An 18,246-nucleotide genomic window follows, 5' to 3' on the forward strand; every position below is an offset into this window, starting at 1 on the left:
TGACACACAGCGCGTGACCGTCTAGCAGGCTATTTCTGACGACGCTTCTCTTTGGAGCTCACCCAGCTCACCCAGACGGGACTTGGGCTAGTGCTGGGCGCCAGTGCTGCTCACTTCCAGTGCCGGGCCCAGCCTGCACACTCTCCGGGCCCGAGCAACACCCAAGATGGGGCGGATCTCGGTGTCCCTTCCTTCCACGGAGCCCAAGCAGCCCGACGGGGAAAGACCTTTCAGTGTCTTGTAGCCACAGGACCCCCACAGTGTGTCAGGTCAGGTCAGAAGCAGCTGAAACGGGCTTACGGGAGGGTTTTCTGAGGTTCTGGGCACACCGAGGCCCTGGGCCCCATGCAGGGCGCTCTGCAGGGCCTGTCTCAGACACGCGCCCCCTCGGGCAGAGCAGAGTACTGCGCAGCCCGAGGGAGGAGCAGCACGGCCCCAGGAGCCTGGCAGAAAAGCCAGAGCTCCTCTGTCCACTCCGATGTGCCACGGGCACTTCCTAAAGCTCAAGCCCCAGCAACTCCTGGAGCAGTGCAGTGACCCAACTCCGGGCCAAGCCCCAGTGCCCTCCAGCCCACCGGGACCTTCAGCCCAGGGGAGTGGGGGACGAGGCCTGCACAGTGACAGGCAAGGGGGCAGGATGGGCCCTCCCGGCACCTGATGCCCAGCAGACCCCGCGAGTAGGGAAACCCAGAGGCATCCAGGAGACCTCAGAGCTCTGAAAGCAGGGAGCAAACACCATCTGAAACACCCCTCCAGTAACATGCTACAAAACAAAACTTTGTCTCCATACACCAGGACCATTGAGCCTTGGTTCTGAAGGAACCTGCCTCAGGTGACAGCTACAGAACGTGTGGGCTGGGCCCATCTCCTCCAGCAGCCTTTCTGAGGAGCAGGGGCCTGAACCCCTTTGGGGCCACTGTGCCAAAGGCCAACATGAATTGGTTCTGCTGCTGCGGACAGCTTGCTGTGGCCAGACCTCCACGAATGGAGTCCCTCCTGCTGAGTAGTCACCCAAAGCTTAAAGGCCTTAAGCAGGATGCAGAAAACCCCAGGGGTCTTAAGGGCGCCCTGAAGTAAGCCAGCAGGCACACCTCACACAGGGACCGCTCGGGACACCTGCTGCCCCCGCTGCTGTGACCCTCTCCCTCTGTCTCCCCTGATGCCAGAACAGAGTGTGGTGTGTTGCACACGAGGCTGGGAGCTTTCCCAAGCACGTACATTGTCATCGTCCTCCACGGCCTCCCCCGTGAAGTACAGCACGGCCCTCGGGACTATCCGCTCACGGAAGAAGTGTCCGATCTCGAAGTCAGAGGCCAGCGTGAACTCAGAATCTTCATCCTGAGTGGGAGAGCCTCCGTGTTAGCCCGTCCACGGGGTGAACACCACGCTCTCCCCCGACACCTGGGAGCTTGACTGAAGTCCCCAAGGCCAGCAGTGCCAGATGACAGCTGTCATGAGGTCAAGCAGACTTAAAGGAACACCAGTGAGGTGGTGGGGAGGGCAGTGCACACAAACCCACCCCAGAGTTTTAGGGAATAGCAACAGGTGAAAAGAAAAGCAGGTAACTACTTAGGAAATAGACATAACAGCAACATAAGAGGGTTTCAGTAACAACACAAATCTTACCAGTGATTCTCCATCCCCAGAGGCTAGAAAAAAAGACAAAACATGTCCGTGTTACATTGACAAGCAGAAATATTCAACCCACACAGGAAGCTGATCTGATAGACGAAACGTTAACAGCCCACAGTGTGAAGCTGTCCCTGGAGAGCACCCAGGCTGGGTGCCCCCTGGTGGGCACCCATAGCACCTGCACCCCGCCTTGGAGGCCCAGCTGCTCACCAGCCCCAGGCGGACAAGGCCGCCCCGCAGAGCAGCTCGGACACCAGTGCCCACAGGAGCAGGTGGGAAGGGGCGTCGAGGGGCCCAGGCTGTGGCCACAGAGTGCACCAGTGCCCTAAGGGAAGCTCCAACTTGCATCTTGCAAAAGCATGCCCGACAGCCCAGTATACACGGGGGCCACCTTTGAGCTTCGGAGCCCTGAGGAGGTCAACATGGCGTCTCTGCCCGGAGGGGAGGCAGGAGAGGACCGAGCGCTGAAACCTCGCTAAGATGCGAAACGCGCCTGTGGGCAAGTGTCCCTCGTCTCAGCACCGCACTCAACAGGACAACACGTGACACAGCCAGTGGTGAACTGAGCGTGACGCCCAACACTGGGACTTAGGAAAACCCACACTCGGGGAAGCCCAGTGCCAGCCCAAGCCCTGACTCTGGAAATGCTGGGTCGAGGCCCTGTTGTCCCCCAGGGCTGCCCTCTGCGGGGACCCAAACGCTGGGGGTAGAAGCACGAGGCAGGGAACTCTAAGCCTTGGCCCAAAGCACCCCATAGGCTCTTCAAGACTCAGGTTTGGGGGCCCTGGCCTGGGGGTCAGGGGTCAGCACAAAGACCTTCTCACAGGACTTCAGGACCTTTTCTGTGGGTTTAAGGACAAAGACGCAGCTGGATGAGCCACCTCATGTCTCCTTCACATCAGAAATCATTTCATCAGCTGTGACGGGCTGCTCGGCCACCACGTCACCACCTCCCACTGTCACCCTCTGCTCATCTTCACAGAGCTTCTCATGGAAGCTGACCCCACTTAATTCTTTAGAAGTAGCCGGCCCAGCCAGGAGGCTTGGCTGGTGGGTACGTCCTCCTGCACACTAAAGAGCTGTGGGTCCAGCCCTCAGGCAGGACAGGAGGGAAGGGATCGTGTGTCTCCCTCACATGGATGTTCCTCTCTGTTGCTCTGCCCGCGCTTCCTCCCTCCTGAATCAGTAAGCATGTCCTTGGGTGAGGATTAAAAAATAAATTAAAAAGCTCTACAGAGTGGGAATGTGCGTGCCATGAAGCCCGCCTCCCTCGGCGTGCAGCCCACCAGAGCCTGGCACACTGTCAGTGCCGCGCAGCCGCCACAACCCTCACGGTGTTGGACACGCTCTGAAACAATGAAAGCAAACATCAGTCCCCACTTACGTCCATTTCACTTTATCAAGGACTTAAAATGCTGTTTTAAGGAAACTTCCCAAACATCAAAGTGTCTCTACATCATGAATTCACACAGGCACCCTCCCAAAGGCCACGCAAGGCTCCAAAAGGGATCTTCCCTGAAAAGGAAACGGACGGACAAAATTTATGGCTGTTCTCACCCCCAAACCAGCACATGCTTCCGTCTTCCAGGCTCAGAGACAAGTCGCAGAGAACAGCCACAACAGGAGACTGGACTGTGGGGTGAGGTGGAGCTGGATTGGGGGTGGGGGGGGGGGCGGGTGCAGCACTGGGCTCCAACCCGAAGGTGGAGCCGCCCGGCAGTCCCAGGACAGAAAGCCTGGAAGCGCTACCGTACCCTGGCAGGGCCAGCAGTTCTTCATCTTACGGAACGTGGAGCCAGTGCTTGTTCCTCACACCCGTATTTTCACGTGGCCAACTGCTCTGCCTGCTCGTTCTCTTAGGGGGACCACAATGAAAGAGAAGCTCCTAGCTACGTGTCTGCCCCAAGTCTCTCAAAGTGGAAGTCCAGATCCTTGCTCATCACAATGTATAAATTTCCACCCCGCCCCCCCACCCCGGGCCCCATCAAGCCACACAGGAGAGCGAGCGCCCAGTCTGCGGCGCAGGGGCTGCCAGGGAGGCCTGTGCGGGCACTCTGAGCTCCCTCAGAATGGAGCCCGGGGCCACCTCTGCTCCCCTTCCCGCCCCCCACCCCGTGCGCACAGGGCCCCGGAGGCTCACAAGCTCTTTCAGCCCAGCACAGGACCCCCTGCTGTCTGACAGCAGGGCCCTTCTCTGGGCCCTTTCGTGAGCCGAAAGGAGTAAAGTGAAGCAGCAGTTACCACTCACTTCATGGAAAATTCTGAGTGTGCCCAGAACTGAAACCCAACCTACAAAACCACACCAAACACACAAGCCTAGAACAGCACTGGCATGCAGTGCGAGCAGGGACGGAGTGACAAGGACACGCAGCTCTCTGCACACTCAAGTGACACCTCCCGCTCTGCCCCTACCGGGTGCCAACTGAGTCACCTCTCTGCCACTGGCAGGACCAAGCTGCCGTCTCCCTGCCTGTACACAGGACGGACGGTGTGTGCAGGGGAGTTCAACACACATACTTTGCCTGCATGTCGCTCACGACAACCAGAATCGTACGCAGCCCTCAGTGGAGCACAGCGCCCTCCCAGCTCTCGGGCTGCCCCAGCTCAGGGCGCATCCCGCTACCAGATGCATGAGCTCAGTGCGGACAAGGCCGGGAAGTGAGTGGCCCTGAGGGCCGTCATCGCCGCAGGGCTGGGGCTGAGGTGCTGGGCGGGGTCCCAGGGAAGGTGCTGGGCGGGGCCGATCGCGCTGCTTGGGGTGGGTGCTGCCGCCACTGTCACAGCTTGTGGGAAACAAACACTGAACCCGATGGCCGCTTTTCGCCTTTTTTCATAAAAACAAAACCCTCTTTGGGTGTTTTTTGGTTACTGAAAATAGGTACTAACGTAGATCTTTTGTGAAAGCGAAGTGGCGGAACACGGACTTCCAGAAAGTGGGGGACCCGACTCTGTCAACCCGCACTCGCGCCCCACTCACCTTTGAGCGGACTGAAGAAGTTGAAAAAGGAGTCGTTGGGGACCTGCTTGGTGATGGTTCGGACGGTGCCGCGGCCCTTGTGCTTCTGCTTTTTCTTGATTGTTTTGACTGTGACGTTTTTCCCTTTCTTCCAGTCAATGGTGCACCTGCCGGGACAGGACGGCCATCACGATGCGCCCGCCAAGAGAAACGCCCCTCACTGACGCAAGCAGCAGGCACACCGCGGCCTAACCTGGACGTGTGGTAAAACCCACCTGCAAGCCACGTGCTCCAGGCCCACGAGGTGCCCGGGGGTCAGCGGCAGAGGAGCGCTGGCCCGCCCCCACCAAGTGCAGCAGGGTCCCAAGGGGCAATGGCTTCACTTCTCCACGACTGCGCAGACCCTGGAGTGTGTTTTCTGTAACCAGCCCCAATCGGGGCGGGCAAAGGTGCCTCAAGAGTCTGTCACCCACTGCCCCTGGACTGCCCCCAGAGATCACCTGACGTCAACACACACACATCCAAATTCTCAAGACAACCAAGCGAGTGGGACGAGCTGCGGAAAGAAAGCAGGTGGCCACCCCCCCATATCGACAACCAGTACAGAACACACAGGGTCCAGGGGCGCTGAGCAGCCCCTGGGGGGCCAACCGCAACACGCCTTTAACTCTTCCAATCGCCTCGGACCAACACGACACCTGGCAGCACCTGACGGAAAGCCAGGCCTACTTCTCCCACGATGCCTTGGGCGACGGCCCTGTTGAAGTCACTCTCGTGGACGAGTGCAACGGGGTGCAGTAAAGGTGGGGGCTGCCCACAGGGGGAGGTTCACGAGGACAAGTGCTTGGGGTTCCACTGAATAAAAATGACTGTTTCAATTCAAGAGAAACAACGTTCCAAACCATCTCAAAGACCAAGAGGAATGAACTCAAATTACATTCACCCCTTGGCGACCCAGAGCGACATCACCAAGGTGCCCGACCACGAGCAGAAAGGCATTTCAAGTGCCCCGCCAACTGGCGCGGCAAGCAGTGACCCTCACCCAGTGCGCCGCCTCGTCCACCACTGGCGCCCTGTGCTGGGGGAAGGAGCACAGCTTCGGTGCCAGTGACCAAAGAACCCCATCCCCCATTCCAACGGGGACGCCGGGCCCTTGACCCACACCATTCCCACGTCGCCAGGGAACACATCTCCCAGCACTGGCCCTCATATCCCTGAACAGAAAGACAGTTCGATGTAAATCTCTGTCACTGGGCTTTTAGGCAGGTTAACACCTTCCTGCTTTATTTCTAATATCCATCTTACTTGTAAAGCTCTACAATCATCTCCTAGTTTTGCTCCAGAAAAAGAAGTCGAAACGGCACTCCTTACCCATCACAGTCGACGATCTCAGGCCCTTCGAAGGAAAAGGGGTCAGCCTTGTCTGGCTCCGACTTCATCTTGTACGTCTTCGTCAGGACCGTATTGGTGAAGTAGTCGTTGGGCCCAAAGTGGAACTCTAACACAAAGGACTGAAAACCAAACTCAGTGTCAGCACCACCCAAAACCAACAGATACTCAGTGACGGATTTTTATCAGCCCCACAGAACTTACTGGAAACCAGCCGCTCCCTAAACAGGACACCACAGGCAGAAGTCACACTTTAAAGGGTAACAATGTGGCTACATCACAAGAAAAACTTCGTGGCAAAAAACAGTCACAAAGTTAAAACACAAAGGACAGGCGGGGGTGGGGAAGGGGGGCAGGGGGTCGGGTTCCTGTTGTCTTTGGTCCTCAGAGGCAGGTGGGGTGGAGGGTCTGGAGGAGACATGGGGGCCGATAGCCAGCCCCCCTTCTCCTCTCTCTCCTGGACAGACACAGCTTTCTCTGCCCTACAGGGGGAGTGGCAGACCTGTGGGGGGCAGAAAAGCAAGCACAGCCCACGGCATTGAGAAGCCCCTTCTTCCATGGCAAAGCGCTCCACAACCTGCAGAGACAGACACTGGAGAGCCTCACAGGAAAAATGGACAAAGATGTACCAAGTGGCCATCACAAATAAAACCCAATGGCCAGCAGAAAAGATACTCACGCTCACGACTATCAAAAGAATGAGATGCCCCCTTCTTGGACAAAACGCATCAACCACATAATGTACTGATGACAAGTGTTTGAGAAACCGGGGGCTCTCATACTGAAATAGCTTTTTGAAGGACAACTTGGCAATTATCTGAATGAATGCGTGAACGGGTGAATGAGTGAGGAATGGAATGAAAAGCACCACTCTGTGCCCCACTACCAGTCTGAGAATCCGCCCTACTCGAGGAAGGGAAGCACGGGCACACACACGCAGCCACCACACTCCCAGGTCACGAAGGCCCAAAGACAATCTCAGCTAGGAAACAACGGTGTGTGTGCGAGGGCTGACTATGGGCTCAGACCACCTGGGTTCCAATTCCTCTCTGCAGGCAGCGCTATGCGACTTGGGGGAGTTACCCAGAGCCGCCACGCTCCCCTCACCTGCAACGTAAACATAACTGGCCCCAGCCCGAGCTGAACTGGAGAGGAAACCATGGGAGCAGCACTTGGCGCTCGAAGGGGGAGTGAAAACAGGGCTCTCCAAAGGGGGGTGAAGAGAGAGAAAGGCCACGAGGGCTCAGGAGCACAGACCCAGGTGATCAGAGGCTCAAGGGATCGTCCTGCTGGTTTCCAGAAGGGACAGCAGCAGGGTCTAGCCGGGAACCGCAGCGCAGGCGGTGTGCTACTCCTGTGCTCGGTACGCCTATTCTGTACAGGGAGAGGTCGTCACTTTCTCTGTCCCCCCGTGCCCCGCCCCTTCTCCACACCAAGTGAACTTTCTTCCTGTTTCCCGATTTCTTCCTTCCCCTAGGCCTCTGTTTATGAAGAGTAACCCAAACACACTGGGGGTGAAGTCACATGTTTGATGGACCAACAAAAAGGGCCCCAAGATGAACCCGCCTCATCCACATCCCCCACCCACCAAGAATGAGGTGTGACAGTGAATCTCCTCTCTGCCCAGAAAGCCAACTTGGCAGCCACCGTCTTTGCCAATACTGACCCTGAGGAGACAAGGACAGGCCCCCACCCCAAGGCTCCCAGGGCCGAGGCGGACAGCGGGCGCGGTTCTCTGTGCTCTGCTCTAAGCTTACATTATTGCAAACGGAGACTCCGTTACTTTGTAGTAAAGGTTCCTATTTCAGAAGTGAAGCATGGAGAAACACTTTCTCCCACAGGAGGGCACACTCTGGGCCTCACAAACGTTCAGCTCTACTGACCCGGTCAGCCCACACGAAGGAATTGTCAGAAATTTAAACACAGACTTGTGTTCAAGGGTGCCGATTGCAACGTAACACCTCAGAATGGGGTGCAGGTGGCGGCGTGTGAGGGGAACGTTAGAGAAACCACTTCAGGGCCAACAGACGTGCTGAGAGCTGTGTCCTGCCCAGCAGAGCCCGTGAGGCACAGAGAGAACAGTGTGGAGGCGTCTGCGCTGCACCCCGCCCGCTGGTGTGTGGGGGCACTGGCCCCAGAGAGGGAGCCGGTGGGGGCAGGCCCCGCTGCGCGCTGGAGCTGGGCGGCCATGCCCTCCCTGTGCAGTCTCAGCATTTTCGGTATTTCGCAATGGTTGTACGAGGGCAAGGGCAAGGACAGTGGGCAGTGATGGTCACTGCTGGAAGCTGGAGGCCGCTTAGAGTTTCCTAGGTTCTCTCACCACGGAGGAGGACTCCAGCCTTCTGGGAGCCACACGGGATGGATGGGCGGGAAGCAGACAGGCCCAGGGAATCTCAGACAGTGCCCGAAAAGAACAAAGGAAGAAGAAGGGAAATGGACCCAAGAAGGAAACATCAAGAAACCGAATCTAGATGGATGACTGGTGAGAACAGAGTGAGGGAAAAATTCAGATTCTTAAATGTGCATTCACATGCGGGAAAGAGGATTCATCCATCTCAGCAGATGAGGCCCCAGGACCACAGGCGACCTGGAGGGGCGTGCGTAATGACGGCAAGGCCTCCGCTTACTGGGAAGAGGGGACTAGAGGGGACACTGGGATCCCAGGGTGCTGCAGTAGGAAAGGAGGGGTCCCCACTGCCTGGGAGCAGGCATCACTCTGGCTCATGCCCGCACCCCACTTGCAGAGGGATGGCGATGCCAGTCACCTCCCACAGTGCAGCAGACAGGAAAGGGGGAGGACGCACACTGCTGTGTCCCCCTGCCCCAGCCAGCAGAAAGTGCCACCTGCAGGACTAAGGAGCGAAATCCCACTCACACCAGCCCTCACCCCCTACCTGGCGCTCTGCAATAGGGAGGGGAGAAGAGCCGGGCCAGGTCCCCACCAAGATCCCTCACCCACAGCCCCCAGGGGCTTGTCTCCAAGATCTGAAACTGAGAGCCACCGGCCAGGCGCTCAGTCATGTGTCACTGGAACTGCTATAGCACTGGAATGGAACCCGTCAGTCACGGCAGGTTGATGGGTCACGAACAGTGCTCCTGGGACACCTGGCTCAGCCAGGAGGCATGCACCACCCAACACGACACACAGCCGCGAGTGTTTTGGGAAGATGGGTTTTGTCACAAACCAAAGAGCAGGGAAGCGCCTTTCCGTCTCCTGCACCTGCAGTCGCTTTTCCGAACAGACACCCAGCAGGCTGTTCCATTACTGCCTTGGGTTGTACCCACTGTCCTTTTAAACAGACTGTACGTACCACGCCCTTGAAAACATAGGGGACGCTAAGGAAGAGAATGGTACAGGGACAAACTAGCCAAGAGACAATAGCGTGCCACAGGGGACACCACGTGGGCCCAAGAGTCCAATCCCATGTCTGACTCCTGCACCTGCCACCAGGCAACAAGTGGCCTAAGTTATCTGCCAGGCTGCCCTGACCCTCAGGGAGCATCTGGCTCCAATCACATGTGAGCAGTGGGTCTGATGTCTTGCCCTGGCCCCAAACCCCTGACCCTCAGTGTCCTGATGCCCCCTGATGCCAGCCACAGGCTCAAACGGTCATACTCACCATAGGCTGTCCAGGCTCTGAAAACTTTACTTGAATATCCTGCAGATGTTTCAAGATTGGCTCATCGTACTCCTAAAGACAAAGAGGAACAAAGGAACCTCCAGTGAGCTTTTAAAAATGACAGGTGTGTCCTCACTGAGTCGCTGGTGCGTCACTCCTGGATGCTGGACAATGGGCCCCAGTGGAGTCCTATCTTTGTCAAGTACTGACTCCCAGGAAGCCACCCAACCCATTCCCCAACAACCGTTGGAGGGGATGGCAGAGGGATGCCACATTGCTGGCAGTCACCAGAGCCAGGCACCGAGCACAGCGCCTTCGAGGCCGGGACGGGAGTCCCAACTGCTCCCGCACCACAGCTCCCTGTGCCCGTGGCAGAGGTGCCGCCAGCAGCAAACGGTCCAGAGCATCCCCAGAGAGACAGTCACAAGGCAGGCCTAGGTCAGTTAGGACGTTGGCAGCCACTGCCCCCGCACTGGCCTGTGGCAATAAATACGCAAAACCCACCACACAGTCACTGCCAGTCCAGAGCACTTGCCAGGCGTGGCTGAGACCTCCTGGCAGGCACCAGAGTGCCCAACACCAGCTCCAGGCTTTTCACAGACGCTCACCAACACTGTCATTCCAGAAAGTCCAAGAGACAGAAGGGAAGACAAGACTCGAATCCCAGAGACCACCCCCAGCAGGGGTTCACCTGTAAAACAGTTACTCCTTTATGCCTGCTGTGTGGGGGCTGAATGAGAAGGGTTCTTGAGGTTCCACTAAGTCTAAGAATTGAGTCTAATGATTACACCAACTTCCCAATTTTAAGAACAAAACAAAAAACAGCCAACAGCACAGATACACAGCAAGTCTCTAGATGAAAAGTAACATCAGTCTGAGGGTCAAGGCCCTGAGACCTCACATCACTGACAGCGCCTGTGCCTCGTCCTAAACGCTCAGGTGAACGTCATCACTGGTTTGTCCCCAACTCCATGGCACCAGGTCTTCAAATGCATCCCCTCGACCCAGCAGTGCCCACTGGCATTTTTCCACATCCATGAAACAAGCACTGTGTCCTGCCCATCCCTTGAGGCAAGAAGTTCGCGAGGCCGAAGCACAGTGCTGTCTCAGGACAAAGGGCCCAAAGGCATGGCCCTTGGGCACCAAGGGGAGCACTGAAGCCGCTCTCCCCGATTTTCTACACTCTTCTTGCAGCCATCCACTCCGGCCACCCCACACAGAAGACTCAGGTGGAGCCCGTCTTCGGGCCCTAACAATCGACCAGACAGAACCTCCGACCATCACCTGCCACACCTGCCATCAGGTTCCCGTGCCAATGACATCTCACCGCCCCCTGCACAGATGAGCAGCTAGAAAGGCCAGCATGTATTTTCACAGCTTTAGCACAGAAAGCAGCAGGACTCTGCAGCTTAAAAACCGAAGCGTGCCACCAATACAGAGGTATGGGGAGAACAAGAGACACCTCAGTGAAGGGTGCCCAAGGGTACTGCTGCCCTCAAGACCAAGGAGACGCAGGGGCGAAGCGCCACGGCCACCCCTGGGTTACTAACAAGGGCTGGTCGCCCCAGTAAGTCACCTGCTGGCACCAATAAGCCCCGTCACTGGAAGCCACCACCGTGCACTGTGGGCCCCAACCTGCAGCACAGGCGTCACCCGGGGACGTCAGAAACAGACCCCACCAGGCCCGCGGACTCAGAGCCTACGTGTCCCCGGGAAGGGTACTCCTACTGAGGTGTGGGACAGACCGTCCTGAGTCTGTCCATCTGCTCTGCTGCGTGGGGACTTCCCACCCCTGGGGCACACCAGAACCCTGGCTCTTCTACGCCACGTGCTTTAGACGCGGCCCCAGTTTGGAAGGAGATCGAGACCACTCCTGAGTGGGGATCACAGCGAGAGCCTCTCCCCCCGCAGGGCCGGAGAGCAGGACGCAGCGGCTGTGAGAGCGCGCCCTGCCACCCAGGGCGGTGTGCTCACCTGGACCAGCTCGCTCAGCATGTCCACGTTTCTGAATATGGTGAACCAGAACTCCGGGATGCCTTTGGGGCTGGGCTCCTCTGTTGCTGCGGCCTCATTGTCTGCTATGACCACTTTACTTTTCATGTCTCCCTAAAGATGAGAGATGAGGAACAGAACACTTACCACAAAGTAACACGGTGGCAGTCCAGCGGCTTAACCCGGCGCCCATTTCAGAATCCCACACAGACTGTGCTGCCGCAAACCCGGGACCGTGGAATCTGCAGCTCCAGGGCCACTGAGCAGCTCACGATTTCAAATGTTTCTGGAGACAAGACACTCAAGGCACCCCGCTCCAGATGCAATCTCATGATGTAATTTAAACTGGCGGTAAAGCTGAGAGGTGGTCCGAGGGACGGCTGTGCAGAGCTGGATCTGTGAGGCGTCCATCTGGGGACCGCTGCACCCAAACGCTTGTCCAACTACAGGATGGCAGCCCAATCATCCCACCAGACAGAAACACCATGCGAACATGAGGGTGGTGACAGGAAGGCTTGGTGGCAACGTAGAGATACCAGGGCCCCAGGTAAGGCCAGCACTGCACGGGGGCCACGGGACAGTGCGCATGCTTCATCACAGGGGACCTTGCGAGGAAGCACGCCCCGCGGGCTGTGTAAACCAGCAGAGGCAGACTGTCCTTGAGCAGTAAGGATCTGGTTCACAACCACAATGACCCGTGGTCATGGCTTCAGCTAGCCCAAGCTCTACATATTTGCTAGATCAAAAACACATGGCTACCAAAAATAACGTATACTTCAAGAAAACCCCTAAAATTTAGTTTCACAGGACAGAAGCTCATCATCTCCCAAAAACAAAATCAGGCTGACAAACTGAACTTGCTGGCATGCTGGGACGTTCTGTGGCACTGGAATGGGCCCCGTCACCAGAAAAAGCTGTTAAGAGGTGATGGACAGGTCGTGTCACCAAAAGGACCCCTAACTCATTAACAAGTGGTGACAGGCACTCTGGCAGAACGTTTCCAACAAACCCCCTCCCCACAACCACACTGGCTGGCGACCATCGATCAGACACGTGACTGAGACTCCCACGGCCCCACACCTCACCGTACACCGTGCAGAGGCGCTCTGGAGGGCCGAGTGGGCCGGGGTGCCCGGCTCACTGCGTTAACTGACACACGCAGTGAGGCGCCAGGCCCACCGGCTGCTCAGTACACGCCCACAAAGACACCTAAACACCCGACCTGGGGGGCAGCGCCTACTGCCGTCAGCTCTTTTCTCTGTAAAGCGTGTTGCTCATTAAGAGACATCTCTTACTTCTACCGCTATTGAAACAGAACACAAGTTGCACTCGTTAAAACAAGCAAACAAACAACATGTCAACTTACAGCCAATTTGTCCTCCTCTTCGTTCTCACTGTGCCATTCCGATTCTGAGTCTGTTGGCTCGACGTCGCCAGTGACGAACTCCCTTCTCTAAGTGAGAGCGAGACCTCCTTAGAGTTACATCATTTGGCAAGTCAGGAGCCAAGGCCACAGGTCTGTGAATGTCTATGAAAGGACTGTGAACGCTGGGGGCTCCTGTAACTTACTCTAAGACTCAAAGTCAAGAAGGGCTTAAGGAATAGCATGCACCGATTTACTGGGTAAGCCTGGACGCTTCACCTCAAGGACGGCTGGGGAGGAGCGACCCAGGGCACCAGCAGCGCTGCCCACCTTGTCGAAGAGAGGCTGGTACAGCGCCGCGTACTTCCTCTCCAGGTCGTGGACCTCTTCGTAGAACTTGGCCTCTATGTGAGCGCACCTCACCTGAAGCTGTTTCAGTGCATCAACTCTTCTCTTCACTGCCTTAGGTAGACTAAGGAGGGAGTAAAAAAAGCCACGTTTCATTAAAACAGACGAAGGCTAACACAGAATTGACACCCTTACTATGAAAAAGAGCTAACCCTTAAGAAATGGACACGTGCTCCAACAGGCGAAAAATGGTGGGGGGAGGACGCCGAGGAGACGGCTCACAAATAAAAATAAACATGAAGAAAGGGTCACGTCATAAATCGCCCACAAGAACGTAAGTCAGAAGAACTCCCGTCTTTCCTTATTTCCTTACCAAGTGAGCAACTAAAACAGGGGCCAGCCCGGCCTGGCAAGGCAGAGAGCAGGGCAGCCCAGGGGCCCAGCTCCCTTAGGGGCGGTGAGTAGAGGAAGACAGTCCCCAGGCCCCATCATGCCCCCTCTGAAGACACACCCTCAGGGAACCACCAGGCGTTTGTGTGAAGTGTCCACTGGGTCTTATCTGCGAGAGGGAACACCAGGCTGGGCAGGCACGACCTGCCCCGGAGCATCCTGTGCCCTGGGGGGCTCTGGCAGACACCCCAAGGGAGCCCGAGGAACGGGTCACTCTCTTCTACTGTCAGGCAACTGGGGGCCTCCCTGCCTTCCCATACTCTCCTAGGCTCTAAAATCCCTGTAGTTTGTGAGCGTCACTTCTGTAAATCAGAAGGAAAAAACCTTTCGGCCTTTGCTCACAATTGAGAAGGCAGAGCAGATCCTCAGGCTTTGCCACAGACCCCACCCCACCAAGCAGCCCGGTCCTGCCCTCTGAGCCCTCCACCACCTGGGCTGAGTCTTTGGGGCAGAGCTCGCCAGTGTCCGCACACCTAGCCTGTCTGTTTACAAAGGGATGGAGACAGTCCCTGTGCTGGGTTTGTCACACCCACGGCCACCTCAGGGTGAACACGGTTAACCAGACCCCAACAGCCACCTCCTGGGACTCGGGCAGGGGGAGAGAACACAGAAGCAGCAGAGTTAAGAACTCAACAAAACGGTGACATGCCGGCACCTGCGCTGCTTCTCTGCACTAGTCACACGCTTTGAAACTTTTTAAAAAGTTTTTTCAAGTCTTCCTAGTAGAGTACAAGTACGAAACGGTTCTAAGCAAACTAGACGTGGCTGTGCCCCGTCCATCCTGAGTCAGTGACAGTCACAACGCTGTCTCCTTTGACAGGCACTTCACTGGCAGTGTGCCCACCCCCACAAACCCAGGCCCAGCCCACCGCCCAGCTTCTGAAGCAGAGACCTGGAACAGCTGCCACCGGCGCCACAGCCGACACGTCACAAGTCACCTCCCAGAGAGCCCTCCATCCGGGCAAAGCAGACCCCAACTGTCCCCTCCCCACCGTAACGGCCTTGGAACACACAGAGCCCCACATGGGGAAGCATGGAGAGGGGGGACGTTCAGAGACTGAGCTGCACCAACTGCTGGGGGAGGCCCAGCAACAGCCCCTCCCTTACAGAAGGAGGACAGCCAGGACACACAAGGGCCGTCCTACAGCCTGCTCGCTGGGCAGCACTCACAGGCCCCACGGGGAAATCATGGGGGAGGGGCTCTCAGCTGGCCCAGAGCCACCAAGAAGAAAAAGCGCTTCCCCCTCCCCTGCCAACTCCTCCCTGTGCCAACCGACTCGCAGGCTGGGCAAGGTCCTCTCATACGGCCACCAGATGGCACTGTGCGCTCATCTGCCAGGGAGCCCCACCCGCTGCCTTCTCCCCACAGGTCTGGGTCCCTCCACCAGACTCCGAACCCAAGCAAGCTGTCTGGAACCCAGTGCCCGGCTCAACGGGGAGCGCTGCTGAATGAAAAACACACTGTTTCTATTCTAAGGCACAGGGAAGTAGGTTTTTCTTCTTTGTTCCTTGAAGTTGCACCACGTCTCACCCACAGCACACTCACGTCTCGATGTAGCTGGAAGGAGTGTGGGAGACACTGTCGAGCCGCTCCTGCAAGGCTGCCAGGACCTGAGGGTTCTGCATCACCTGGTCCGTGAGCGTCTCTGTTCAGGGTTTAAAAAAAAGGCGGGATGCTGTCAGATGTGCCCGCCCCAGAGCAGCACAGAGCTGGCATCACCAACTCACAACAACTCAGCCATGCTCACCTACTTTCACTTCTAGATATAGCAAAGTGGCTTGTAAAGACATGTTTTAAAAAATATTTAAAATGCATTTTACAGGCATGGGATATTCCATTAATCACCTGTGTGGGTGGTTAGAATTGAGTGAAAAGTGCCAAGACTTCTGGGTCTCACCTTGGCTGTTTCAGCCCCAAACCTCCTGAGGACACCATCACTTCCTATCACCGTACCCCTCTCCCCCGGCCCCATGGTGGGGCCCAGAAGGTGAGCACAGGGTAAAAAGACAGTCTCTCGGAGTCGGTGCCCACTTGGGCCCCAGCACTCAGCCCGGAAAGCCTGGCTCTCACCAGTTCCCTGGTGGCCAGACTTCCAATTGCCCTATGGTCCACCTCCACCTACAACATCTTCCTGCCCAAACTCATCTCCTACACAGGATGTGTCCTGCCCAGCCCCTCACAGAGGTCGTGTGTCTCCTCCGCCACACTGCCTATACAGCCCACACTGAAGAACCAGCAGAAAGTGCATGTCCCTCCACCCCTCTCTCACCAGGGAGCTAGCAGCATGGACTCAGTGTCTGCAGGCTGGTCCCCTCTCCCTGCCCCGCAGAGACCCAGACTCAAAGGCAGCCCGGACCTGGCACCGGCAAGCACTCATTTTAACTAGGTGCGACCGCCGCAGTGAGGCACCGTGTGAATTGTATGCAAGCGGCACACATGGCACTAGGTCCTATGCGCCACACTCACCCCCTCTGGCTGTGGCCCCTGCAAGGCCTAAAAGCAACGGCACCAGCACCTATGCTTTGGTTTTCAACTCTCTGCACCAGCAAACACAGGCCCCTTTGATAACTAAGAGCACGGTACGGGGCAAGGCAAGTTCAAGGGGAGAAAGTGGAGGGTCACTTGTGCCACAACGCTACTCAGAAAGGCATGGAGAACTGACGGGGCAAAAGGGCAGAGGCCAGCCCAGAGGGCCCCCACAGGCCAGACGGGACAATTCGCACACCAGAAAGAGTAAGGATGGCCACGGATAAGTAAGTAACCCATGCCTCCATAGCAACACTGAAAGGGGGAGGTCTTTAACAGTGGCCACACGTGGCAGGGCTGTCAGAATCAGAATGGCCCCCTCTGTACCCACCAGGGTCACTACTGGCTCAGCAAGGACCGTCAGTGGGCACTGAGCCATTGAGAGGGAGTCTGATGGAGGACAGCAGAGTCCCAGGGTGCTGAGATTATTTAGTCAGGATGGAGAAGTCTGGCAGACACAGTCCTAACCAAGTCATCAAGCCCAGGGCCCGTCACGGGCCTAACGGCACTTCCCACTGCACCGGGTCGCCTGCGTGGTGGACTCGCAAAGTGTTTACCCAGAATCTAACAAGGAAACCACTGGACCCGCCCCACCTGCGGATGTTGCACACAAGAGCTGGGCAGGTGGCCTGCTGACTGAAGGCGGGGGTGGCTGTCCCATACAGGAGACAGAACCACACGCAATGCACAACCACCGCTAGTCCTGGATTTGGGTGTGGGGCCCGCTGCCGGCCTGCTGAGAAAAGGGGCAACACGAGCAGGGCTGCACGCGCGACCGCACTCAGAGGGTCAGACTTCTTGGCGGCGGCTGTGAGGGTTCACCTCAGTCTCAGAAATTCACACCGCACTGTTGCGGGGCTCTTTTAGCTGGTGCACGCACAGCTTACTCTCAGAGAGTCCAGAGCATGAACAGCACGGACTTGAAAATGGGGGGAAAGCACACCCGTGGACCGACAAGGCACTATGCCACTGGGACGTGGCTCAGCACAGTCGGGGGAAGAGAAGGCACCGACGACAGGACTGGTCACTGGAGGTCATGCGGACGCCGAGTGACCACAGGCACTTTCCTTCTGCAGAGTCTGCGTTTCCCATAATAAAACATTGCAGCCCCGGCTGGGCGGCTCAGTGGATTGCGCAGAAGCCTGCGAACCAAAGGGTCACCGGTTTGATGCCCCGTCAGGGCACTGGCCTGGGCTGTGGGCCGCGTCCCCAGTTGAGGGTGCACGAGAGGCAACCACACGTGGATGTTTCTCTCCCGGTCTCCCTCCCTTCCCCTCTCTCTAAAAATAAATAAAACTTAAAAAAAAATAAAACGAATTACTGATTTTAATTAATCTAGCTTTTCCTCAAATCTTTTCATTCTTTGGTACTGTAATCAACGGCTCCAGAGGAGGAGACGCCGCCCTGCACATAAATGCTCCGACCGTTACCTCCCCTTGTGCAGGGAGCTGACCTGCAGCACTGGCATCTCTCCCAGCTTCCAAGGAATCTGAGGGAACTCCATCTGCACAGCTGAAACAACGTTAAACGAAAGTATTACTGAAAAGAAAGCTCCAAGGACAAACAGCTCAAGGCATTCTTATTCACCCCGTTAGGAGGTGTCTCAACACTGACTCCACATGTTACATATGAGAAACTTTGTTATTAAAACACTTGACCATTTAAAAACAACCCCATCATCCCCCCACCCCCAAGCCACTCTTTACAATTTTCATTTTCAACCTGGAGCCCTGGCTGGTGTGGCTCAGTGGGCTGAGTGCCGCCCCTGTGAACCGAGGAGTTGACGGCCTGATTCCCAGCCAGGGCACATGCCTGGGTGGGTGACCAGGTCCCCAGCTGGGGGCACGGGAGGCAACTGACTGATGTTCCCCTCTCACACTGTTTCTTCTCTCTTTCTCCTTCCCTTCCGCTCTAAAAGAACTAAAATCTTTTTAAAATAAAACCAATAATTTCTACCTGTGTATTTCTA

The 18,246-nt window shown here is 56.7% G+C and overlaps 1 protein-coding gene and 1 non-coding gene across 6 annotated transcripts in view; both read right to left on the bottom strand.

Annotated features, from left to right (window-relative positions):
- NAP1L4 (nucleosome assembly protein 1 like 4) overlaps positions 1-18,246 on the bottom strand; it is a 33,421-nt gene that overhangs the window by 6,431 nt on the left and 8,744 nt on the right. For all 5 annotated transcript variants that reach the window (XM_045183361.2, XM_045183359.2, XM_045183358.2 and 2 more), the window contains exons 3-12: positions 17,731-17,789; positions 15,297-15,396; positions 13,283-13,424; positions 12,956-13,042; positions 11,572-11,703; positions 9,598-9,669; positions 5,960-6,099; positions 4,610-4,755; positions 1,627-1,649; positions 1,219-1,338 (exon numbers count right to left, since the gene is read on the bottom strand). In XM_045183361.2, the coding sequence (XP_045039296.2) occupies positions 1,219-1,338; positions 1,627-1,649; positions 4,610-4,755; positions 5,960-6,099; positions 9,598-9,669; positions 11,572-11,703; positions 12,956-13,042; positions 13,283-13,424; positions 15,297-15,396; positions 17,731-17,789 (1,021 nt within the window). The remainder of the gene's footprint in view (positions 1-1,218; positions 1,339-1,626; positions 1,650-4,609; positions 4,756-5,959; positions 6,100-9,597; positions 9,670-11,571; positions 11,704-12,955; positions 13,043-13,282; positions 13,425-15,296; positions 15,397-17,730; positions 17,790-18,246) is intronic.
- Positions 8,948-9,073, bottom strand: LOC112317491 (small nucleolar RNA SNORA54). The gene has a single exon (XR_002976121.1). It is a non-coding gene; the product is annotated as a small nucleolar RNA SNORA54 (small nucleolar RNA).

The sequence above is a fragment of the Desmodus rotundus genome, chromosome 5, assembly GCF_022682495.2.
Source record: "Desmodus rotundus isolate HL8 chromosome 5, HLdesRot8A.1, whole genome shotgun sequence".
Lineage (NCBI taxonomy): Eukaryota > Metazoa > Chordata > Mammalia > Chiroptera > Phyllostomidae > Desmodus > Desmodus rotundus.